This window comes from Podarcis muralis, chromosome 5, assembly GCF_964188315.1.
Source record: "Podarcis muralis chromosome 5, rPodMur119.hap1.1, whole genome shotgun sequence".
NCBI lineage: Eukaryota > Metazoa > Chordata > Lepidosauria > Squamata > Lacertidae > Podarcis > Podarcis muralis.
This window is the reverse complement of record NC_135659.1, coordinates 56,289,464-56,316,017: the sequence shown is the minus strand read 5'-3', so window position 1 is coordinate 56,316,017 and position 26,554 is coordinate 56,289,464. Positions and strand designations below refer to the sequence as shown.

At 43.5% G+C, this 26,554-nt stretch overlaps 1 protein-coding gene and 1 long non-coding RNA gene across 3 annotated transcripts in view; one reads left to right on the top strand and one right to left on the bottom strand.

Annotated features, from left to right (window-relative positions):
• Positions 1–675: 675 nt before the first annotated feature.
• The window catches only part of IP6K3 (inositol hexakisphosphate kinase 3), a 28,274-nt gene continuing 2,395 nt past the window's right edge, over positions 676–26,554 (top strand). The window contains exons 1-5 of one of the 2 annotated variants that reach the window (XM_028734049.2): positions 676–822; positions 6,744–7,152; positions 23,803–24,013; positions 25,020–25,198; positions 26,254–26,429. In XM_028734049.2, coding sequence (XP_028589882.2) covers positions 6,954–7,152; positions 23,803–24,013; positions 25,020–25,198; positions 26,254–26,429 — 765 coding nt within the window. In that variant the 5' untranslated portion in view covers positions 676–822; positions 6,744–6,953. Of the gene's footprint in view, positions 823–6,743; positions 7,153–22,387; positions 22,478–23,802; positions 24,014–25,019; positions 25,199–26,253; positions 26,430–26,554 lie in introns of those variants that run through there. The other variant, XM_028734054.2, reaches the window with a different exon arrangement.
• LOC114599230 (uncharacterized) lies at positions 8,205–13,845 on the bottom strand. The gene is made up of 3 exons (XR_003707271.2): positions 13,270–13,845; positions 12,743–12,938; positions 8,205–8,760 (listed from the first exon to the last, which is right to left on the bottom strand). It is a non-coding gene; the product is annotated as an uncharacterized LOC114599230 (long non-coding RNA).

Here is a 26,554-nt window from a genome sequence, read left to right as displayed (position 1 = left end):
TTTCGTTTTTCCATGTCCCTTAATCTGATTCGAATATTGTGATAAATATATTACTCACTTGAATTATAGAAGAGTTCCAAGTAACAATGACAGTCAGTGGGGGACCTGGGGGTCATTATGTTTGACCATAATGCCCATGTCTTTATGTTATTTCATACACATGAGCTGTGCACATGTTAAGAAGCTGTGGCAAATGCCAACTACATGTGAGCACCTGTGTGCAGCGATCTGCATGCAGTGTTCATTTTGTCGCCAAGATCAGTGCTTCTCAAGCTGTCTGATGTGGTGGACTGCCAATGCCCCCCAAATGTGCAAGGGACAAGTACCATGTTTGGTCTCTGAAGTGTCCCACCCGACTTGGGCTGTGGTGGAGTCGCCATGGACCAGCAGCCGATGGCTCACAGACTGGCAACAGTCCATGGACAACCACTTTGAGTAGCACTGACTTAGACAGAGCAGTGTCCTTTGTAGGAAATGCAAAATATTAAAGCAGCCCACAGTCACAGGTTTTTCCCTATCAATGTCACAAGTGTTTTTCTTCCTTCTCCTTGTCGCCATTTAACCCCCTCCAAGCCCAGTTGCGTCAGCTGTCGGCTGCACATAACAGATGCTTGTCAAGAATTTCCAAGAAGATCAGGTGACACCTTGTGTTCCAATTCGCTTCCCTCCCTTACAGCCCAACTCACATACTGAGGCTGGACTTCCAAGCAAGGCTGCATTAGAGCAAGCAAACCAAGCGGATCAACATCTCGGATGAATCTGGGATAGTTGTGCACCACCATATCCTTTGCATATACTGGTGATTATCAAAGGAACAGCTGGGTGAGTAACTATTTTGTGCATTCACCAAGGTTGTCTTTTAGCTCTAGAGAGGGAAGGTTCTGATTTTGCTCTGAAATTGTAGACTGTTGGGGTTGATCTTTAAACTTGGGTATACAGCCTTCATTTGGATCAGAAAGGGTCAGACTTAGACATTGAATCAAGGGGGTTGAATAAGTGAAACCTACTAAGTTCAGTTCTACAAAACTTCACTGCATTGCTGTTCATGTTAGAGAGAATTTAGGGCGTTCTGAATATTCTTCTCTAGTTCCCACTGCGTAAGTGTTTCTACAACATCCCCATATTGCTCCTGAGTGGGGAAAAGGCTGCCAAATATTTGCTAACCTTCAAGAGTATTTCAATCTTAAGTGCACAGAATTTAGAATATTAGACCTTGTATTCTATAAATATATTGATCTCAAAGGCAGTGATAACATGCACAAAAAGGGTATTATTCCCATTGAAAATTATAGAGGGGTCTCTAACTAGCAGGCCTTTGAGATCTAAGCCCAAGGCCATGAGATCTGCTTACACAGCTGAGTAGATTGTATGATAGCAGTCTTTGGCTGAAACCCTAAACTCTTAGGTTGAGGGGTATGTTCCTCAAATCTTAACCTTAATGTTGCTGTGGAGGTGAAGAGGGAGTATTTGTTATGATGTGACCAGTTCATTCCATTAAAAAACTCTCTTGGTGATGGAACATTTTGACCAATCCGCTACTCTCTGGTTAAAAAAATCACTGCCTTTGAGATCAAATTTGTTTTGCGTTATAACAGGAGAGGTAGCTAGCCTAATAAATCTGTATTGACTGTCAATAAACCCATGATGTAACCTCCAGTTCATAGCAGAATATTTCAGACCTAGCTGATGCTGGAGGAGGAGGAGGGAAGAGGAGAAGCACACACCCACACACCGGACAAGTAACTTAATCTCCGCTACTTGTTCTCCACGGACCGCTACTTGAAGGAAAGTCACTTTTCACATACTAATTACACTGGGAATTAAAATAAAGCTGCTGTTGTAAGCATGTTTACTTGAAAGTTGGCTTCTTCAAAATCAATATGATTGACTACAGAGGAAAATGTGTTAACACCAGAGTGTTGAAGTGAAATATATTTTTCTCTTTCAGAAATCTGTCACTGGGGACAAACTTCTTGCCCTTCCTATGCCCCCATTAAAAAGTGATTTTCCCACCTTGGTGCTGCCACCAAATTCAGATCACAATTTGGTCTGATTGCAAACATTATTAAAGTAAGGTTACCAGACTCCCCGTTTCCCAGGGACAGTCCCCAGATTTACAAATCAGTCCCCTGACAAAATCCTATCATTCCTACTGAAGTTAAAAATTGTCCCCGGATTCATTGGGGGGGGGGGGGAATCTGGTAACCTTATATTAAAGTCAATTAAGACTAAGGCACAGAAAAGCCTTGCAATTGGAGATCAGCTTCACAGTACCTTTTGAGTTCATTCCAGGCCATATGCTCAGCCTCCTAAAGGGAGATTCCTATTCGTAGTTCTGTACCATATGCATATTTGCAAAATACCCTCCCTTTGCCTAAATTAGCAAAGGGTGGTCACAGAACTTAGTGCCAAACTGGCCTAGATCCATACTGAAATGAAAAAAGCTGAAAGCCAGAAGCATTTTATGAAGGTAGCTAGAAGTGTCTGCCAACTATGGTGCAGGAAGTGGGGGGAAGCTTTTATAGCCACACACCCCAAAATATTGGCACTTATTCAGATATATCTTATGGCAGGGGGGAGACCAAGGGACAGCTACAGAAAATTTACTAAAGGTACACAAACCACCTGCCAAAGCAACAGCAGTTCCTCCATTATCCCAAATGCCCAAGCAATCACAGGCAAAAAGATGCAGCATTTTAGCAGCATATCAATCCTGGCTAATGCCTCTCCCATCCTTGCTGTCTGCAATCCTCCAGCTTTGCAGAGCAACCATATAAATCCTTCAGTGAAGCAAACTGTATCTTTGCTTCTTGTACATGAGGGATGCTGGGACCAGACATAAACTTTATGAACATCATATTCTTTCAGGAAAGGAAATACAAGATTAAAAGGGCTCAGAGTCTGTGCACACAAGGATTTATGGCCTTGGTGCTGGAACTTGACTCCTCACAGAGAATGAAGCTTTTCATTTTCAGCACTCTGTCACCCAAGACAGTTATTCTTTCAGATGAAGGAAAAGGAGCCAAAGTAGATTTAGAAATACACTGAGGACTAATGCTACACATCCCGTCTTTGTGCATGAAATGTCTGTATGGAAATAAGCAAAGAGCTAGCTGAAGTTGACCAAATCTTTCCCCAATATCTGCAGGGGGCTTTCGATCGGATACTAGGGCAATCTTTCAACAAAGCAACAGAGAGACGTGTCTGTCTGTCTGTCTGAAATGTCTCAGGCTGCAATGAGAGACTGAATTACACAATGGGGGAAGCAGATTTAAATCAGTTGGCTATTTTTAGGACTACCAAAGGGGCTCCATTTACTCTGCACTCTCAGTTCTGCTGCAAATCTGGCCTTTGGGAATAGGCTAACTAACGTTTGCTTTCAAGTCTTAATATACATATATGACTGCAAAGTTGGATGTGTAACTATTTGTGCCACCTGGCAGCAATGAAGACCACTGCTTTAACACCCTGCTGTTCACCAAAAAATAACCCTGCATTTGCCACTGTACTCACTGGCAACTTACTTTGCCCATTACAGTCCTCCTTGCTTCGTTCTGAAATGGCTTCCTTTGCTTGCAGTTTTTTGGTTTGGAATAAGTGCCTTGCTACAATGTGTGGCTAGTGGCTTGCTTAGTTCATCAGCTAGGAGCAAATTTGCCTAATGGGCTGCAATGGTACAAGTGCAATGTGTTAAGAACATTACAAAGCCCTGCTGAATCAGACCCAAGCCCATCTAGCCTAGCATTCTGTTCATCCAGTGGGAAAGCCTGCAAACATGACCTGAGTCCTCTCCCCACTCTTGACTCCTATAACTAGTATTCAGAGGCAATAGAGGATGCAGCTCTTATGGGCTGGGAAAAGATAGTGCCATTCATTAAGGGCTGATCTGGACTTCCTTTTGTGCTGCATTTCTCTATCCTTTGTTCTCTTAATGGTCCATCACCCAAGCAGTCTCCTCAACATAGCCTGGCTTATGTTTTAACACTTGCTGGATCCAGGCGTTAGAAGGATCTTGCATACAGCCTAGTTCCTCCCACCCAAAATAATAACAGTACAATAGGCTAAGCTGGCTGATTATCTTACTGCCTCTTGGTGAAGCCGCCCATGGTGCCCCATCCAGCCACTGATGTAAGAATTAATTTTGGAACTCAGTAAGAACAGAAGAAGAGCCCCACTGGATCAGAGCAAAGGTCTCTCTAGTCTAGCATCCTCTTTCCCACAGTGGCCAGCCAGGTGCCCACAGGTAGTCCACAAAAGTCCTGCTGTGGAGCCCCAGCGACTGGCATTCAAAGGCCTGCTACTTCTGACAGCAGAGAATGATATATAGGCATCCTAACTAGCCATGGGTTGCTTTATCCTCAATGGATTTATGTAATCTTCATTTAAAACCCATTGTCTAAATTGGTGGTCACCACCACATTCTATGGTGGTAAATTCCATATTTTAAGTACATGGAAAAGTAGAAATGGATCTGAGGAGTCCCAGAGGCACTATTTTGTTGTATAAAGTGACTTTGTAAGTCTTGTGGAAGCCCAACTCTCAATGCTTTTAAGATAAGCATATTGACATACAGTATTGACATCTTTAGGGACTATATGTGGATTATAAAAGTAGATATTTTAGCCACTTAAATTATTTCAAACTTTAACCATTTTGTGTGTGATTAATAGCTTTGGGCAATTGTTTGCATTTTGATTGAATATGCCAAATTTCTATTCTATCTGTGTCTGCAACCTCTGGGAGGATAGAAACCATGTCTACTTAATGGCCAAGTCTAAAAAGGATCAGGCGGTGATATTTTAAATCAGCATATCTAATTGAAAACAACTCTTCTTTATTTCAGTGGGGCTTTCTTTCAGTTTGTCAGGCTCCAGTGGCGTAGCGTGGGGGGTGCAGGGGGGGCCGGCCGCACCGGGCGCAACATCTGGGGTTAGGGCAAATCCATGGGTTAGGGGGCGCAAATCCACAGGTTAGGGGGCGCAAATCCACGGGTTAGGGGGCGCAAATTACTTGCCTTGCCCTGGGTGCTGACAACCCACGCTACGCCGCTGTCAGGCTCAAAGTCATTTATTTAGAAAATGTCTATACCGCATAACATTTTGCACAAGTGATTTGCAGACATTTTAAAGTACAAATACAAATAAAGATCAGGATGCAATAAATATATTATAATACATTTTAAAATGGCAGCATTGCGCCCCAACCCTCATCCTGTTTTCTTAGAAGCCCCAGTGTATTTTACTAGATTGCACTGTGTGGATCTGCCCCTGTGCCTGATATTTAAGGCCGATTGTACAGAACCAGTTGCGTACATTCTTGCCCTCTACTGGCTAAAGTTAGTATATATATTTTTTTCCATTACCGTTTGGGTGACACATTTGCTTCTTTCTTGACTTTAAAACAGAACACTTTATAACTTCTGATTGATCTAAACATATAGACATGTGTAGGGTAGTTAATGTTTTCAAGAAGCAAGTAAATATTAAATCTGCAAAAAAATAAATCAAAATTGTTCCCAAAGTGAGGGGATGTTTTATTTGACATGAGCAAAGCATTCCCATACACCATTTTTTGGTGCTGGTGGAACAATGCTCTTGCACCTTTGACAGTGGCTCAGCAGACAGCATAGCGGGTTCAGTGCCTCTTGTGGCACCAGCTCCACCTTCACCTGTTGCATAACTGTCTGTCCTGGAGCTTGCATAGAATAAGTTGGTGAGCAATCTCATGGAAGAACAGCCAAGAACATCCTCTAGTCACTGCTGCTGGTCATGGGGTGGGCCTTCCTTGTGGTCGGGGTGAATGCTGTATCTTGGGAAAGAGCAAGGGAAGACAGACAGTCCACCTCTCTCTGTGTGTGCCCTCCTCTGTTTTTCTATTAAAAAAACTCAGATCAGGACATACCACACCAGTCAATAAAATGACATCAGCAAACATTTTCCTTTCCCCCTTGCCTCACGAAGTCACATCAGGGCATATATAAATATATTGTCCTTGCAGGAGGAGGTTAAAAATAAAGAAAAGTACTGTCCTGTGGCTTTACAAGGAAAAGGGAAACCTTTCCCTGTGTCATAGTGTTAGGAGATGTGGAACATCCTGATCTGAGGTTTCTTTCGGGAAGATGTGGGTACAGGGAGGTGAAGTGATTCCATGAGGGAAAGGCAAAAACCACTTTTGTTGATGCCAAGATGTTAATGGGTGAGGAATATCCTATGTGGGTTCCCCGATGTGTCACTTTATTGGCAGGGGACGTCCTGATCCTGGGGTCCCAGAGACAAAGTAGAAAAGCTCATTAGCAGCTCCCCAGTAAGCAAATGGAGATTGTTCTCCCAACTAGGAGTCTCCATAAGGAGAGAGAAGGAGCTTATTAATAACTTTATGTTAGCTGGCAGTAGGAATTCCCTGATCTAGCTGCTTTCAGGGGAGCCACATTAACCTGATAGCTCTCCTAGGTCATGTTTCCTTACCTTTCTGCTCTGCCAGCCTTATCCATGCAATCTAAATTGGGTCCACCTTGGATACATACCTCAGGCCTTGGAACGCAGCCCGTAACTATCTCTCTAAAAGTGTGTTATGTGGAATATGCATTCATTTCCTGGCTATATAGCCTTCCCTTAGCCCAGAAATCAGCACATATAATGCTTGTGAAGTGTCTGACCTTTATGGGAATTGCATTGGACGGTGGAGAATTGGGAGCGAGGAAGCAATTTGTTCCTGTTTACTGACCTGCTTAATTTATGCTTTAGGTTACAGAAAAGTTCTCAGAGGATTACCCAGCAGCCAGAAGGCACAGGCGCTTTAGAACTGAGCTCACTTGCTGGTGTGAAGTGCCTCAAGCCATCTTCTATTCCCAGCTAGACAGAACGAAAGTCGGGTTGTTTCTCCATTTGTGGCTTAGCATCTAAGAGAGACGGGCAGAGACACATAGAGAGGTGCTTCAGTGCCTCTGCTGCACCATGGTGGTGCAGAATAATCTGGACCTTGGGGATTCTAGAAAATGGATTGTGCTGGAGCCATTTATCCACCAGGTTGGAGGCCACATGAGCATGATGAAGTATGATGACTACACCGTCTGCAAACCCCTCGTCTCCCAGGAGCAGTGGTTCTACGAGACTCTCCCTGCAGCCATGAAACGATTCACACCTCAGTACAAAGGTAGGCTCAAGACCCCGGCATCTACTGGAAAGTAGGTCCCTTTGAATGTTGAGTAAACATAATTGAAATCAGGCTGCAAGATTCAATGTTAATGCAAGAAAGAGGGTTTGCATTTAGCAATTGGTGTTTATTGCATGGTTCCTAGTTGTTGTTGTTGTTGTTACCAAAGCTGAAATAAAAGAGTGTGGTGGGGAAACAGCAACAGTGGCAATGGACTTTGCCAATAATGAAGTTTGTTGAGGGAGGCTTGCCATCCCCTTCTTCCCCATGCAAATCAGACCACTAATAGTTTTTAATTTCCATCTGATCAGGGTTACAGGATTGTCAGTGCTCAGTACTCCACTGTGGAGTTCAGTGCTGTGCCTGCGTCAATCTCACAGTCACAGCGTGTAGCCAAAGACATTGTGCAAGCAGAACTAGAAACTGCTCAGTCTACAATTACACGATTGCTTTCTGCAGTACAAAAACACCTGTGCCATGGAGAAATTATTTGCTGCTGAAAAGTAGCCAAGATATGTAGGCCAGTTGTTGTTTGCTGCTTGTGAAGGAAAATGAAATTTGATACACGAGTGAAAACATGGGGCTAGATCTAACATTCGTCAGGCTAAGGTTGTGTACGCATTACTGTTTACTGTGACTCCAATGGACTCCCGCTGCTGGTGTTTGAAGCCATGTATGTGTGACATTAGGACGCGGGTGGCGCTGTGGGTAAAAGCCTCAGCGCCTAGGGCTTGCCGATCGAAAGGTCGGCAGTTCGAATCCCCGCAGCGGGGTGTGCTCCCATTGCTCGGTCCCAGCGCCTGCCAACCTAGCAGTTCGAAAGCACCCCCGGGTGCAAGTAGATAAATAGGGACCGCTTACCAGCGGGAAGGTAAACGGCGTTCTGTGTGCTGCGCTGGCTCGCCAGATGCAGCTTTGTCACGCTGGCCACGTGACCCGGAAGTGTCTCCGGACAGCGCTGGCCCCCGGCCTCTTAAGTGAGATGGGCGCACAACCCTAGAGTCTGTCAAGACTAGCCCGTACGGGCAGGGGTACCTTTACCTTTTTATGTGTGACATTAGTACACTTTCTCTCAAACCACCTTCCATCTGATTTGAAAACAAACTTGTAGCCCTCTGACCAATGGTCAAGGATAATGGGAGTTGTAGTCCAGCAGCATTTGGAGAGACACAGTTTTCTCATTGCTGTTTTATCAGGTCAGACTACAACCCATATTACTTTCATGCTAGCTGTGCCTTTGTGTGAAGAAACATCTGCAAGCTCCCCAAAAGGTTGTTGTCAGGATTGCAATCTCAGATGGTCAGGAAACTTCACAGGTACATCTGGGAACGAGACATGAAAAAACGGGAGGGAAAGAGGATGGAAGACAAGGGGGCTGGATCAAGCTCCTTTCAAAGATACAGAAACAGGAAGAGAAGGGGAAACCCATTTACAACTGAGAGGCGAGGCCTCTGGTGTCCTCCTCATTTAGAATTTCCCTGTTGACACTGCAAATATCTCACTTGTTGCAATGTCTGTTTGTAAGTAATACTGCCCGGGATTCATGGTGTTTATTTCCATTTGAGGAGGCCATCTGTGCACATTTCACCTTCCATAATGAGACTGCATCTGAGAATGAGAAAAACAGGACTATAGCTGAGCACTAATAGACACACTTTTTGTTGATAAAATGTCTTCGAAACTGCAACAGCTACTGTTACAAGCCACCCCAACCCTTCAGTATACATGCACTTTTAGTTTTAATTCTGACAATGAGTGCTACTTGTTGACAATGGTGGGTTGGTTTGTTCTTAAGGTTGCAATTTTAATTGTCCATCCCTTTCTTCTGAATACAGTGATACCTCGGTTTAAGAACAGTCCGGTTTAAGAACGATTTGGTTTACAAACTCCGCAAAACCGGAAATAGTGTCTTGGTTTGAGAACTTTACCTCGGTCTAAGAACGGAATCCGAACGGTGGAAGGGCACCGGCGGCGGGAGGCCTCATTAGGGAAAGTGCACCTCGGTTTAAGAACAGACTTCCGGAACGGATTAAGTTCGTAAACCGAGGTACCATCAGTGGCGTGGCGTGGGGGGTGCAGGGGGGGCCGGCCGCACTGGGCACAACATCTGGGGTTAGGGCAAATCCACAGGTTAGGGGGTGCAAATCCACGGGTTAGGGGGCGCAAATTACTTGCCTTGCCCCGGGTGCTGACAACCCACGCTACGCCACTGGGTACCATTGTAGTGTTCTTATGCAGTTACACTGTTACATTGCCATTTCTTTGTGATCTGGCACAGATCTTTCATCAAGCACACTGAGACCATTCCAGAAGCATTTCCATCCCCTTGCTCAGCAATAATTTGATCTTTTTCTTTAATGAGACCCCAAGGGTTCCCCTACAGAGCTAGGCTGCCACCTGGAATTGGTTTAGAGAGAAACAGGTGCTTGTTTGACAGTCCCTCTTCTTGGCAGGAACCCCCCAAATCAGTGAAGTCTTCTTGCATAAGGTTAATATATTCATGTTGCTGTACTCAAATAAGCTGATGCACTTCTGTGACTAAGAAGAGCATGACCTGGGAAGGCCAAATGACGCCTCTTCTATTAACTCACTAGGTGGTCTTAGGCAGGTCAACCACCGTCAGCTTCAGCTACTCCTCCTCCCAGCCTGCAACATGGGGTTGTTGTCAGGATTACTGATAATAATGGATTGCATCCAACTAAGATCTGCTCTGAGTAGGACTAGCATTGGATACAACCCTATGTATGTGATGTAAAGCTTTAAAATACTCCATTAAGTGTTATATACAGTGGTACCTCATGTTACAGGCGCTTCAGGTTATAGACGCTTCAGGTTACAGACTCCGCTAACCCAGAAATAGTACCTCGGGTTAAGAACTTTGCTTCAGGATGGGAACAGAAATCGCGCCATGGCAGCAGTGGGAGGCCCCATTAGCTAAAGTGCTACCTCAGGTTAAGAACAGTTTCAGGTTAAGAATGGACCTCCAGAACGAATTAAGTTCTTAACCCGAGGTACTACTGTACATGCTATTTATCATTAACTAAAGGTTGAGGGACGCGGGTGGCGCTGTGGGTAAAAGCCTCAGCGCCTAGGGCTTGCCGATCGAAAGGTCGGCGGTTCGAATCCCCGCAGCGGGGTGCGCTCCCGTTGTTCGGTCCCAGCGCCTGCTAACCTAGCAGTTCGAAAGCACCCCCGGGTGCAAGTAGATAAATAGGGACCGCTTACCAGCGGGAAGGTAAACGGCGTTCCGTGTGCTGCGCTGGCTCGCCAGATGCAGCTTTGTCACGCTGGCCACGTGACCCAGAAAGTGTCTCCGGACAGCGCTGGCCCCCGGCCTCTTAAGTGAGATGGGCGCACAACCCTAGAGTCTGTCAAGACTGGCCCGTACGGGCAGGGGTACCTTTACCTTTACCTTAAAGGTTAATGTGGGATCTCCCTTCCTCTCCATTAGCAACTTGCTGGAAGGCTGTGCTTGTTTAGATGTGAAATCCAAGGTCTTAGAAAGCAAAGTCATGGGGGCAGGGCAGGCAGATGGAATCATCATCAGTCTAAACAACATTAACACTCAGCATTGATCTTTGCCCATTTCCTGCTCTCCTAAGTCACATTGTAAGGTGAGCCAAGATACAGGACACCAGGCATCTTGTCTGAATCTAACTGGCACTGGGGATCATGTGTCTAGAGCTGACATCATCTCCTCTCTCCCAGAGAGGTAGCGCATGCTCCAGAAGGCAAATTCCACTATCTCTCAGCTCACCAAACAGCAATGCTTGCTCTAAAGTGCCAGGTGGGGGAAGTTCTGACTTCTTTTTTAAGCCTGGGAGAAGGAAAAGTTCTTCATCTGATGCTGAAAAGACTATTAAAAAGGCACCAGGCAAACCTCTCAGGGGAGGCGATTCCATAGCTAGGGGTTTGTGCCTGAAAAGACCCTCTCCCTCACTTCGCTGGGTGGGGGTGCTCAGAACTGGGCCTCTGAAGAGGACCTCAAATATCTACAGGCATGGGCATAGCCAATACTTAACTGAGGTTCTGCTCCCTCTAAGATGAAGCCTGCCCCCTCCCAACATAAATCCTGGCTATGCCCATGTATACAGGAAAAAGTGTATATGACCATATCACACCCGTGCTTCCCTGTCCTCACTGGCTCCCAAACTGTTACTGAGACCAATTAAAAATGGCAGTGTTGACCTTTGAAAGTATTACACAGTTTGGGACCAGGGTACCTGAAGAATTGTCCATCACCACTTGAAGCTACCCAAACCTTAAAGTTCTCTTTGAAGGGTCTTCTCCAGATGCCCCTGCTGAGTGAGGTACAGTGGGTTTCTACTGGGGAAAGTGCTTTTTCAGTGGTGGTACCCTAGGTGTGAAATGCCAGCCTTGGTATCTTTTCTGATTTTTAGCTGTGACCTGGTTTTCGGTGTTCGTCCTTACATGGGCTTCATGGCTGATTTTATATTCTTTGTTTTCTGTGGATGAACACATTTAGTGTGTTTGTTTTGCTTTAAAGGATTTTATAGGGTTGTTGTTGTAAATTGCTTTGGGACTTTTCCTGTGTGAAGCAATTCATAAACTGGATGAGTTGAACCGCACTGAATTTCTGGTGCCAAGCAAAGACCTTTTCCTGGGATTTTTAATCAGCTAGTTTCTGAGTCCCTATTACCGGTCCCACATGTTTTATTCAAATGTATGAAATTTTAGCTTGTTTTTAATTCTATTACAAGCTGCCCCAAGAACCAGGCTGTTGGGAGGCCTATAAGTACTTAGGAAAGCATAGAGACGCTTATACATAGTTAAGAGATTAAAAAGAAACAAATTAGGAATCTAGAAGCATGCTTCTTAAAATCTAAAAACAAAATTTTGTTACTCTAATCTACACAGACCCACGATAAAATGTGTTTCAAATGAAACATCTGTGAAAGAAGATAGAGCCTTAAAGATCTAAAAGAGCTTATAATCAATACGTTTTCAAAATAGGATCAGGGAAGTGAACTATCAATATGTATTATGGGATAAGAGGCTCTTAAACTGATATTCTTCTATCAAACACTTTGCTGCCTGCCTTAACCAAAAAGTTATTATTTTGCTCACTCCCATTATTTTTTCTAAAGCGCGTTAAAAGCAGTTCAGCTCACACACTTCCTCTACTTTTGTTAATTAACTTCCCCCTAGTGACTGTAAGTAAAGCAACAGAAGACAACACTGCCCCAGCCCAAACTCCTTATGCCTCCACCTCTCTCTCTGAGGCAAGATAAAAAGCATTTCCCTCATGCCCTGGGCTGGCAGATTTCCATAGCAGCATAACATATAGAGGTTTTAGAGAGAGCACCTGCATTTTAAGGCTTCTCTTTTAGCTCAGCCTCTTGCCAATATTTTGTCTTGGATATGCGAGGTGTTCCCTATTCATGACCCAGTAAAGGCAACTAATGCTCCCTCAATGGCCATTTGAGAAAGAGCTTCAGAATGTATCTCTTTACTTTAAAAACAATTTTACATCTCCACAATTCCGGTGATGAAGCCATGAACCTTGTCTGAGGAGCAAGACACCTCTGCAGATTTTTGTCTTGTCTCTGTCTCTTTCTTTAGTTTGTACCTTATTGTTCCAGCCAGGGTATTCCTGTGCTGCTGTCTGCATGCTGACATTCCCCATCTCTAGAGTTGGGGGAGGCAGGGAAGGTAGAGGAATTTTCATGGTGCAAGTCTGCTCCCAGGATGGGTTGCACCCAGCCTGGTGCTTCAAATGGCCACAGGATTGTTTACTCATGAGTAGGTCTGCCATCAGTTAGATGCTTCAGATATAAATATTTTGGTCAATGCCCAGTAGAGAAGATAAAAAGGAAACAAAGCACATAAAACACAATAAAATTTGATAAGTATGATATTAAATGTGTAGTTTAAAACAATGTTGATTTAAAAAAAAAAAAACCAATGAGAAATATACAATAATTATTTTAAAATGGTATAAAACAAGGTGAGGTACTAATAATTTTAAATTAATACAAGATACTGTGCAGCAATTTTTTAAATTTTAATTGTATATTTTACACCCGAGGAGAGGCACTTTTGGGATTTCCTGCCTCAGCTGCCAAAAACACTTAGCCAGCCTTCATTATTATTTACCTTAACGTGGAGGGAGGGGGTGCCATTAGCTGTTCAGCCTCAGACAGCGAAATATCTTGGGCTGGCTCTGCTCTTTTCCATTAGGCAAAATGGTAGCCTAAATGTCAAAAGGAATACCTGTGTGCTCTCTGGCTTGGATTCACCAGTGTGGCTGGACCTTGGTTCTATTTTTATACACCCTGAAGGCTTCACAGAGGCCTAGGGACCATTGCGTAAGAATGCCATTTTGCAAAACTTTGCTTGACTATTGCTACAATCTAGGCTGCAACCATATGTACTTAGGAGTTCAGTGGGACTTACTTCAGAGTAAACATGCGTAGAATTGCAGTGCCTGTTTACAGAAATGCCAGCTCCTTTTATGCATTTCCAACAGGAAAAAATGACCTTGAGACAAGTTTGCTTCTCTCTCTCTCTCTCTCTCTCTCTCTCTCTCTCTCTTTCCCAAAGCTGCCTGCTGAGAACTACTGTGAAATTACAGATTTGTTTTTCAGGCCAGGTTCTGCCCAGATTCATATTGCACATGGCAGTAAATAAATGTGCCTATTAATTTAAAAATATACACACAAGAATGGAGCTAGGGAGCTACTGTTGGCTATTTGCAGTATGGTAGCGCTGCAGATAGCTTGCTGGGGAGATCATGCATTAAAAATGAAAAGGACTCAAAAATAACTTAAACAAGGTTTTAATAAGAAAAACAAAAACTCCATTTACACTAAATACATTAACAACCAAACCAGACCCAACCACCAACTCAAACCCAGGGTAATGGGAGAGCTAGGTGCTGCTCCTTATATACTAAACCCAAATGCTGACACACCTTAATCAAATACAACTCAGCAGCACCTGCTATGTTTCACAGCTTTAAAGTTGGGTCTCGTTATCTTGCTCTGGCCCTTGCTCTGGCCCCTTTAAGATATACACATCGAGTGGAACAATGATGAACCTTTACATTTAAAGAAACCATTCAACATTTCCCCTGCGGTTCATCATTGTGGAACAAAAACAGAAAGCATACTTTGTACATGTTTTTCATGTGTAACCTTTGGAAGTGCTTTTGTAAAAATGTCCGCAATTTGACTGTCACCAGGAACATATTCAAATACAACCATTTCATCAGCAATTAGTTGCTTTACAAATTCTAAACGTAACCTTAAGACTCTAGTGCGCTGCGTATTGGTCTCTGAGCACAGGATAGCAAGTCCACTCTGGGAATCAAGGTAAACTTTTACTGGTAGTGTTACTTGCATCTGTAGGTCTGCAAACACTTGCAGATACCATTCTACATCACGAGTGGCCTGAACGCATGCACATAATTCACTTTCTGTTGTGGAGAGACAAATAATGGTTTGTGTTTGGGACTTCCATTCAAATGGACAACCGTTATAACAAAACACCATACCAGACACACCCCTGCAATTATTTTGTTCCATTGCATGAGATGCATCGCAGAAAATTTCAAAACCTTTGTCAATACATGTTGTAAACTGCAACCTATAATGTTTGGTATGTTTAAGGTACATTACCACTCTCTTAAGAGCAGAGAAACATTGTGTAGTAGGCTTTTCCACAAATTTTGCCAGAAAGTGAAAAGCATAAGTTATATCTGGTCTTGAGATTCTTTGAATGAAATTTAGCTTGCCTATAGCAGAACGATACAAAGTTTTGTTAGGAAATGGCTTGTCTTCACCTGTAAAGGTGAAACCACACACCATAGGTGTTTCCTTCCCATTTGCATTTTCTAAACATAGCATTTCAACAAGATCATCAATTTTTGCAGTTTGATGAACCAGAAAAGATCCATTTTTGCCTTTCTCAATTTGCATGGATAAGTAATTTTTAGCTATGCCTAATTCCACTACATCAAATTTCTTCTGTAACTGTGATACCACCTGTTCATATTCCTGTTTAGTTTTTGTAGAAATTAATACGTCATCTACATACACACATATTTTTGTTACAGAGTTTGCCCTTTCCTTTATGAACACACAATTGTCTGCCTTTCCTTGTGAAAAACCAATATCCAGCAATTCTTTTGCTAAAGTTTGGTGCCAATTCCTTCCACTTTGGTGCAGACCATAAAGGGATTTGTTTAATTTGCATACCAAACCTTCAGCGGCGTCTATGCCTTCAGGAACACGCATAAAAATTTGTTCTTTTAAATCTGCAAACAAATATGCAGTTTTTATATCTAGGTGATAAACGGAATGTCCACGCTGTGATGCATCTTTTAACAAAAGCTTAACTGTTTCATATTTTACGCTTGGTGAATAACACAAATCATAATCTTCGCCTGGAATTTGTTGAAAACCCCTAGCAACTAATCTTGCTTTGTACCTTACAACTTCATTTTTGTCATTCGTTTTAACTCTATAAACCCATTTCGAATCAATAAGTCTCATATCTGGGGTTTGTGGTACAAGAGACCAAGTGTTATGCTCTTTTAAAGAAGCTATCTCGGAGTTCATAGCTTTATACCAATTTGCAGCTTGTTGCTTAGGTAATTTCTGAACATCACTGTAGCTTTTTGGCTCAAAAACTACCTTATTGGCATACACAGTATTAAAATGTTCATCTGCAAATCGTTGTGGCTTCTGTCTCTTTCTATCTGAACGTCTCAGTCCAGAAGGAGAGTCAGACTTCTCAGACTTAATGGGACTAAGTAAACCACTAGTTTCAGGTTGCAAATCATTGTCAGATTGAAGAGGTGCCTGTAGGCTAAGCTCACGGTCAGAAAACTCAAGAGAATCTGACCTCCCCTCGGGTGCCTGTGACTTTAAATCATCAAACAATTTATCAGACTCAACAGGCTTTTTGTCTTTTCCCATTAATTCAGAAGCACTATTTCCTGCTGCTTCTTCTGCTGTTTCTTCCTCTTCTTCCTCAGTATTATCTATACCATCAGTATCTTGGAAGACAGCAACTCCATTCCAATTTACAGTTTGTATCATGCTTCTGGTAATATGAAATTTGCCAGTTGCTGGTATGTAAATTCTGTACGCCCCCTGCTGGTAGCCCATTAATTTTCCCTGGACACTACGTTCACCCAATTTTTGCTTAGCAGGATAATGCATAATTACATCTGAACCCCAAATGCGGAGGTATTTCAGATTAGGGCGTTTTTTAAACAGTTTCTCATAGGGGGTGACATCTAAACCAGTATGATAACTGCGATTTCTAACGTAACAAAATGCATTAAGTGCTTCAGCCCAAAAGTCTTTGGGCAGATTAGCATCATGCAGATACGTTTTAACCCCTGCCTGTAGGTCACGCTGCACAACTTCAACAAGCCCATTTTGCCAGGGACTTCGGGGGCAAGATAACTCATGAGTAGTCCCCTGCGCTTCCAGGAATTTCTCAAAATCCTCAGAAACAAATTCCCCGCCCCGGTCAGAAAATAGGTTCTTAATTGGTTTGTTAAAGTGCGTTTTTACCCAGTTGCAAAAAACTTTATACTTTTCAAATGCTTGGGACTTCTCAGCTATTGCATAAGTCCAACAGTATCTACTATACTGGTCTATCAGAGTAAGCCAGTACTTAGAACCTCCTAATGATGGTGGGAGTGGCCCAACTAAATCACAATGTACACGCTCAAATGGTTCAGTTACTTTCCTATCTGAGCACCTACCCTTGCGTGCAACCTTAATCTTATTCTTGCAACAGGATAGACATTGCATAAAGAATTTACATGGTTTTAAGTTGAGGCCATTAACGATATTCTTTGTCTTAATTACATCAGCAAAATTCAGGTGTCCCAGAATTCTGTGCGCCTCATGGACACACCCGGAATGAGGCCTTACATTCCTCAACCCCTGGCTTGACTGTGCTGCTCTGCAATTTATAGGCGATTGGGAGTAGGTGCGAAAATACAGTCTATATAAACCATCAGAGTCCCGGGCATACAATAAACGTTTGTTCCCATCAAAAAACTCACACATTGATTTTAAGAAACGCACAGTTATGCCTTGACGAGCAAAGCACCTTACTGACAATAAATTGTCCACTGACGGGCAGTAAATGCAGTTTGCTATTGTAATGTTTAAAGAGTCAAGTTTAACAGTACCTCTGCCAAGCGACTGCAAGACTTGTGAATTGGCTAAATGTACATTACCAATTTCCTCTTCGAAAGAAATAAACAAGCTTCGATCATTGCAGATGTGCTGAGATGCTCCAGAGTCTATAATAAAAGACTTCCACTTGGCATCTTTAATTCTTTTACGATTTGTAGTCCAAGCATGAAAAGCTCGCGGCTCGTTTCCGTCTTTACTATACGATGTCTGCTGTTGGGCTGACAACCGTGACTGACGAACAGAAACAGACTTGGGAGTACTTTGCTTTCTTTTGGCTCTGCAGTCCTTTGCAAAATGTCCTTGCTTATTGCAGAACCAACAACGCTTTGCAGCTTTAAATGCAGTTGTATCACCACAGGTTTGCATATGGCGTTCCTCATTCTTTCTGGAAATAGGAGTGCTTATGGCACAAGCCTCCCTTCTATCCAACTCGCCCATTAATCTTGCTGTTACCCCTTCCACAGTTAATTGTGCTGGTGGAACAGCAGATATCTGGCTAGCTATACCATCAAAGTCCTCATTAAGGGAACAAAGGATGATAAAAACATACTGAATATCAGGTATCACCATGTCCCTTCGAATTAATTCGCCGCGTATTGCCTCCAGACGTCTCAAGTGTGCTGCCAAATCACCACCAGGCTGCAACTTCGTCTGGTACAACTGCTTGAAAAACGTCAATGCAGATGCTGACTCTTTTCTAACATGCACTGCTGCAAGACTGTCCCACATTTCTTTGGCAGTTTTCTTATTTCTTATATAGACTACTTGCTGGTCGCTGACTGCCAAATTAATTATCGCCCTGGCTTTTGCATCTCCTTTCGACCAAGCATTAGTTACAGGGTCAGGAGGGTCATCAGTTACATAGGTCCATACTTCTCTAGAGGTCAAAAGTGCCTCCACCCGAAAAGACCATAAACTATAGTTCTCATCTGTTAGCTGTGGGAAGACCAGAGCCTTCTCAGCTTCAGGAACCCGGTCAACCATTCTGGAACTCTTCCAGACCCACAAAAAATTACACTAACAGGAGAAGGAGTTTTCAAACCTTTCTCAGAGTCCAAAAATATGCAGTCATCCACTCAGCAGCTGGGCCCATAACCAAAGATGTTGGCTATTTGCAGTATGGTAGCGCTGCAGATAGCTTGCTGGGGAGATCATGCATTAAAAATGAAAAGGACTCAAAAATAACTTAAACAAGGTTTTAATAAGAAAAACAAAAACTCCATTTACACTAAATACATTAACAACCAAACCAGACCCAACCACCAACCCAAACCCAGGGTAATGGGAGAGCTAGGTGCTGCTCCTTATATACTAAACCCAAATGCTGACACACCTTAATCAAATACAACTCAGCAGCACCTGCTATGTTTCACAGCTTTAAAGTTGGGTCTCGTTATCTTGCTCTGGCCCTTGCTCTGGCCCCTTTAAGATATACACATCGAGTGGAACAATGATGAACCTTTACATTTAAAGAAACCATTCAACAGCTACACAGCAAAACAGCTTCTGAGAATTGCTGAGATGCTTCTAGCATGCTGATACCTTCTATAAATACTCTCTGCCTGACTAATTTGCTATACACATACCCCAACTGAATCACCAGGGGTACCAAAATGAAGGCTAAACCAAGCCTTCAGGATGTAGAAATCTGGTAACAGCTTTTGCCCCTTGGGTGATATATTCTAAACTGTAGCAAAGCCCATTGCAGAAGCTCATGCACTGAAACCAAGTTACATGTGCTGGTGGTTTTTTTGATCATATGTTGCACATACCAGTGAAATGAGGTGCCATGAAACTCTTGGCTAGTTTTGTTGCAACAGATTAACATGCGTGTGCCCCCCTTCTCTGAAATATGTGACAATTAATTCTCTAGCCCATTCTTCGACTGAGCTTTGCCATAAAAATACTGGTTGGCCATTCCAATTAGTATACACCAATTGCATCAGGTCAAGAGAAATAGGTTGTGTTTGCAAAAAGTGTGGGTCCCAACCAATTGGTCCCAAACCTCCAAATGTAACTGTTGAGATATGGAAATAAACTATAGGGAAGTGGCTCCCTCACTGCTGCTTTAACCTATGAAAGGTCAACTCACTTTGGAAATGTCAGGGTTTTGCCACTAGCTTACTGATCATTGGGAACAAAGTTTAACAAGTATAGGTAGAGTACAGAACCTCTCCTTCAGAGATTTTCAAGAAGAATTGAGCTGGCATTCATTACATATGCCTACAGAATAGGATGCTTTGCCTCAGATTAGACTGCATGGTCCTTCAGATCCCTTCCAAAATTTCTGATTCTGTTCCAGTGCATGAGTTTTAGGCTATGTTTAAGACTTCTTGGTCTTGGACAAAATGTTATGTTATGCAGCCATTCAGTGTCTATTCCCTCCTCCTTGTTTGGCAGACACACACAACACTAATTGATTCATGAACAAAAATAGATCTGGTGTTTCCCCCCACCTCTTAGGGTATACAGCCAGAGTCAGGACCAAGAATTTCTGCATGTTGAGAGCACGTTAGTTCAGCATTCCCAACACCCCATAATCAAGAGGTGGAAATCATACTGATCTCAGATTGCCCAACACTGGCCAATTCTGCTGAAAATAAGAGACCTTTCAGTACTTCTGTCTCTGCTTTTGGTTTAACTCTGCAGCACAGAAGCTATCTGCTGTGGGAGCAGCCATTCAAGCACAGCCATATATCTGTGCTGGTCTTACATTTTGAGCAGCTGTGAAAAAGAGGAGGGCCCCAAGAGTCTTAATGCTGATCACCAAAAGACAACAGCTGCTTAGGATACCTGAGTCAGGCTAGGGAAGCATCTTGAATGTGAAATACATGCAGAACTAGGTTAGTAGAGTAAGAAGATGCTGTGCTTTATGAGCATTTCCCCCCTGTAAGACAGTGGACAGATAACAGCTCCTGGAGTTAACAGTGCAGGAGATTACCTACAAAAATACATTTAGGGTGCAATCCAAACCCTCAGTCTGCCCTGCTGGAGGGGGATATTGGATGGGGTAGAAGTCTCCATCCACCCAGCCCACAATAGCTCTGCCAGCATGTGCAAGGTGGAAGGTCTGCCGGTGGGCTTCCAGCTTCTGACAGCTTAGGGAAAGCCCCGAAATGGGGCATTGAGGGGCAGGTGAGCTACTGAGCAGGCTCAGGATCTGCTGCATCCTTAGCCAGACTCACTGTTGCCATTTGATGGCGTCAGGCACCACCCAGGCTATGTTCCTCCATCATATCTCACAACTGCTTGGCCGTGGTTTGGATTCCTCTGCCACTCATCAAATATTGACAAAATCGGGGATGTTGGCTATCTCCAGGTTTTGGAATAGAGAAGAAAACCAGGTCCTCGTGCTTCATCAAATCTCCCGCACTCGGTATCTGTGGAAGGGGCTAATATGTGGAGCAACATCTGTAAAATGCCTGCCAGCACACAGCCGCAGGGCAGAAGGGCGTCAGTTGGCAAGCCTGCCCTGTCCCGAGTTCCCACCAGAAGATTTGGAGGCCTCTGGGCACTGCTGTGAGCAGCTCACATGGCCCAGAGGAGTCCAGACTAATCCTCAAAGGGCAGTCACTATGCAAAAGACTCTTCAGCTGGCCCCGCAGTGCGGAAGTCAGAGCTGGGGATGAAAAGCGCAGTGTAGCTGTGCCTGAAGGAAGAGGGACAACTGCCGCTGGCCTTTCTTCCAAAGGTCAAAGCTGCCTCCTCTGCAAGCCATGCCCGAAAGCAATCTGTCATTTGAGATGTTCTGGGCTGCAAGTGTGATCACTCAGGCTTTATTGGGAGTGGAGTAAATATATAAAAGGTTACCCAGCTGGCACTTCAGCCATGTGAGTCCCATTAAAGTCAGCAGGAAGGAACTTCACTGAAATACAGGGTGCAAGTTTGGCGCAGTAGATTAGGGACTCTCTCTTTGGGGCTGCCTTGTCACAACCCGTGGCTTAATCCTATACCTTAGTCCTGATTTTCACAGTATCGGGTAGCTCTCCAGGTGGTTGCCTCGCAGCCCCAATTTGGATGTAGGATATTGAAGATTTATCCATTCATACAGGCCACGATTCTTCTGGTATAGCACCACTTGCAAACCTGAGGTTCTGCCCTCCAGGGGGGAGAGGGGGAGAAAAGGCATTTGGGCTGGAATTTATCTGATCTCTACAACCAGCCCTTCTTAGATGTGCCTCTTCTCTTTCTTCCCTCTTTCTCTTGCTTTATCACCTTTTGTTTTTCCTTGAGGAAAGGACATGCCATTTTGGCTTATGTTGTTTCTCAATGGCCTATATAAAACAAAAAGAAAATGTGGATGCGTGGGGGGGTTGGGGGGGACTCTGCAGTTAGTGCAAGGCAGCTTTTTAATTGTGCAAGCATGCATTTCAAAAACCGCTTTGATACAGCATCTGTTTGTTTCTTTTTACAACAACAAAAACCTCAGCTGAAGCATCACAGGTGTAGCAGACAACTAATTTGGAACTACTGCCCTCCCAAACTATTATTACAGTTATTATTATTAATGCATTTATATGCCATCTTTTATCCAAGGAGCTCCAGGTGGCATACATGGTTCTACCCCCTCCTCATTTAATCCTTGAGCTTAGGTTCAAAGGCAGCAACTGGCCAGGGAACTTCATGGCCAAGTGAGGATTTGAATTCTGGTCTCCAGCACTCTAACCACTACACCACAAGGGCTCTCACGGGTTTAAGGATCAGGGATAAGAACAGGCATTCTGCCCATGGACTATTCTGAGCTTTTAGCCTTTGGGACATGGCAAGATAAAACCCAAATGAACAAATGAACAATAATGAGGGCTATTTTGGTACGATACCGTCACACTTGTTCCTGCTTGGAATATCCTGCTCTAAAATATTCCAACAACAAGATCCGCTGTCTTAAATACGCCAGACCTTGCTTGCGTTTTCCATGGTGTTTTATTTTAGGGCAATACCTATTGCCACACATGTGAAATCTGAGCAATGTGGGTAAGGGCCTGTGCTATTCTAGAACGTGCAAAGCAGCAGATCTCATATATAAAGGAAAGGCTAAAGGGTAGATAATAAGACCACTTACCACTGCTTTAGTCCCAGTTACAGATGAGAGGGCAGCAGAGGTCGGGGGGACGGGACACAATCAAGCTTTAAGAACGCTTGTAAGTTTCCTGGTTTCAGGAACTGGTTTTTTTTATCTGATTGCCTTATTTAAAGGTTTGGGTTCTGCACAGGAACAGTTACTAACAGTGAAGTAAAGTTGTGTATGGCAGGAGAGCCATGCCTTAAAATCAAACTGTTGCTGAATTCCTGTAAAGCAGGAGTTGGGATCAATTTGAAGTGCAGGAAGAGAACACTGAACTCATACTTTATTCTCTTAAAACACTTCCCTAGCCATTTCCCCCAGTGGAAATACTGGATGTAACTTCCACTGAGAGAGGCAGAGATAGGAAAAGCAGCTTCAGGTTAGGGGAGGGTTCAGCACTCACTTCTCACACACACACACACACACACCCATGCTGCACTTTAGGTCATTTGCCCCACGCTCCAGTTTATAGGATAGATTTCATATGAAGTACAGTGTTGGAATGGAGATGAAAGGAAAAGGCATTTCAGAGAGGTCAAGCACTGTTTTCTGACACATGCCAGGGAACATGCTTGACTCCTGAAAGTCAAAGATCTAAATAGAACTAGCTTAGAACTGTCTGTAGCTTCCTATGCAACTACAAATGCTTTCATAAGTTCTCTTCGCACAATATAGCCACACTCTCCACAGAGAGCAGGTTCATAGTCTGAGGGTGCTTCTGGATCCATCTTTGTTGCTAGAGGCCCAGGTGACCTCCAAAGCTAAGTGTGCTTCACGCAATACTGCTGGGACAGCTCAGCTGGTAGAGCATGAGATTCTTAATCTCAGTGTCCTGAGTTTGAGCCCCACATTGGGCAAAAGATTCCTGCATTTTTCGACCCTTGTGGTCCCTTCCAACTCTACAATTCTGTGGTTGTATGATAGCATCCCAAGAAGCCACAGTCATTTCATTTTTGCCCTAACCAAACGTAGGCAATGGCTTCACAAATGATCTATGGCGTACTAACCAAATTCACAAATGAAGGTTGGAATCCAACATTGCATTGTGATGAATGTTCCATCTGCACAGGCATTGCAGCTTGCCAGGTGGAACAACCCCCCCTCACCCCACCTCCCGTGCTATTCTTAGGGGTTCCCCTGACTTCCCCAGAGCTAATTGGGGGGGTCCATTGGGGGAGGGGAATCCCTCTTGTGCAAATGGGGTTTATTAGGTGAATTCCACCCTAGGTAATTTGGACGAAACCAATATTTGCAGAGGTTCTCAGTGGACGTAAATTGCAAGGGTAACTGACTGTCTCGTTAAAAGTACTTGTGAACCTTTTTGTTCATCCAAGCACCAATATACTGTACGGCAGGTGAACTTACATCTCTCACATTTTCATTTTTGTTTTCCCTTTAAAGGTATTGTTTCTGTACACCTCAAGAAGGACAGCATGGGCAATTTGAGCCTCATAGCCTGCCCGCAAACAGATAACCGCAGTTCCCTGGACAATGCCTCCAAGGAGTCTTCAATGACAATTTGGCAGAAGCTCAACCAGGCAAACACCAGCAGTGGTGACCACACGTTTGTCAAATGGAATCATGGCCCACTCACAAACACCACCAAAGACAGGTAAGGAGCCCACCTCCAGCAAAACATGCACCTGTGCAATGCCCCTGCTTCACAAAGCAGCAGTGAACACACCTGGGTTGAACTCAGGTTGTCCTCATCCTTGAGGGTAGCTCAAGAAATGGGAATTCCACATGGAAATAGGAACTGCACATAACATTAGTCTATCCCAAGGGATGCAAAAGCACTGAGAGCAATTGGAAACGCATTCAGCTTTCATACCAAGGGACGTAACTCTTTTCAGTGGCAAAGTCCTTGTTTAAAGCATCACATGTTGAACAGAAGTTAGTGCACTTGGCTTCAGTAAGGGGCCATATCTCCTTCCCTCATAAACTAAACCAGGAATGAAGAACCATGTTGTCTGAGGGCCGCTTTCCTGTCTGGGCAACCTTCCAAAGGGCCACATGGCAGTAGTGGTTGGGGCCAGAGGGAAAATTGGACACGGCAATGGATGTAAATGTTACCTTTGTTGGGTAGTTTCTGCACACACCTTTCTATTCTCTATGCAGACATGCGAGAGGCACCATCAGAGTTCAATGACACATCCCAGCCAGGCTTAGAACTATGCACTAAGTTTTACTGGTGTCACTGGCGCTTACGCATGTTTAACTTACACAATTTCAACTTTGCATGATTGCAAACAAACCGGTCGAAATCACACAAATCAAATGCATGGAACACAGAGAGCTTCAGAGCTCTTTCTGTGCAGGGCTTTCCCAGTGCATATAAAAATCCACTTGAGAGCCTCTCAGGCAAGGTGGAGAGCTTAAAAGCCTTGCTGGGAGGGTGGGAGGTAAGACCAGCATGCCATCTCCATAAGGTCAGATTGCCCATGTGGCAGTTCCAAAGGGTTGCTTGGACTATACATGTTTTTGTATATACATGCCATCTCCAGAACGTAACCCCTGTGAGTTACCTGCAAACATGTTTAGGGGCAGATGATAGGCTATTACTTCTAGATAGTAGGCTAATCATATCCCCCCTCCTTTTTCTTTTGCATTGTGCGTAGCTGCCAGGGGAAAGCGGTATTACAGACAGACCTTCAGTACCACAGAGACGTGTCTTCAATTATGGAGGATGCCAATGGGAACCAGCCAGAAAAGAACAGCTATAATCCCTGGGGACTGTACTGCCATAAACAGCATCTAAACCGCATGTCTTCGAAGTATAATGAGAACAAACTTCATCGTATCTTTTTCCTAGCTGTTTTTCTACATTTTATTTTATTTTTATAATCCCAAGGTTGCAATGCAGAACTCCCAGTATCCCTTTCACTTTTAATAATAGATGAGCATTTCAACATACATATATATATCATGGATAACTTGTTCTAATTTTAGGCTCTAGTAGTACTGGATAAAATAGAAATACATAAGGAACAATCCCGTACAGTTTAGTCATAATAAGTAATGGCATTTGTTTCAGTGGGACTAGGGCTGGAACACTTACTTGGGAGTAAGTGCATGGAACTCAATGGGACATACTTACAAGCAGGCAGGTATCACAGTGTTAGCCACAACTAATATATGCTGGATTTTGCCCACATTCCCAAGCTCTGTATGAACCTTGTCGCAAAAATACTGAAACAATAAAAAAAAATGCAAATAAATGTTTATTTATATTATTTCTAGTCCACCTTATAACAGAAGTTCTCTGTCACAATGTACCATGTTCACAATATCGGAGGGAGGAGAATTGCATCTCATAGATTTTTAGCTTCACTGTTTTATTTCATGTATAGGAAGCTGAGTTTCAAAATATGAAAAGCTGAGTTTTGCACTCCTCTAATATCACTTTGACAATTTTTAAAAGCTATGCATTCAAATGTAAAAGTTTCAAAGGGAAGTTTTAAGCAGTCTGGATTTGCTCTGATTTTCCTTTCAGCTCTACTTTATGTCACTCAGTGGAAAAGGGGGGGGGGGAGTCTACATGCACAAAAATCTGTCTGAAGTCATGTAAGACCCAGCTCCTGATACACATCTCAAAGCCCAATCATGTAATAAGAACTTCCTAGCAACCTTTATGCATTGGTTGGTGTCCTTTATACCTGGAAAGCCTCCACCAGCCTTTAGCAGTGACTGAAAATGATGGACAGCTCAGAGGCAGTAGAATACCCCCAGGATAAATGAGTTGAGATGGAAACAAAAAGCTGGTCAGGGGAGCTAGCGCAGGTGGACTGCAAAGTTTTGCTACAGTTGTAAACCTAAGTAAAAAAAATTGATTTCCTTAACTCATGTGTCCAGAATTTTTGTTGCTTGAAAATGTGGTATCCAAATATAAATGCCCTTGCATTCTGGACTTGAAGATGGGAACCAGACAGCATGGTGATGATGCATCAGAAGAGAAGAAAGCACGCCAAATAAAGAAGTGTGAACAGAGCACATCAGCATCCCTTGGAGCCCGTATTTGTGGGATGCAGGTAAGAACAGCTCATTCTAGTGTTTCAAAAAAAGAAAAGAAGCACACCGGTGTGTCATCAGAGAGTACATTCTTCAACGGTACAAAGAAATAGGGCTTGGAATGAAACTATAATATATACCAACT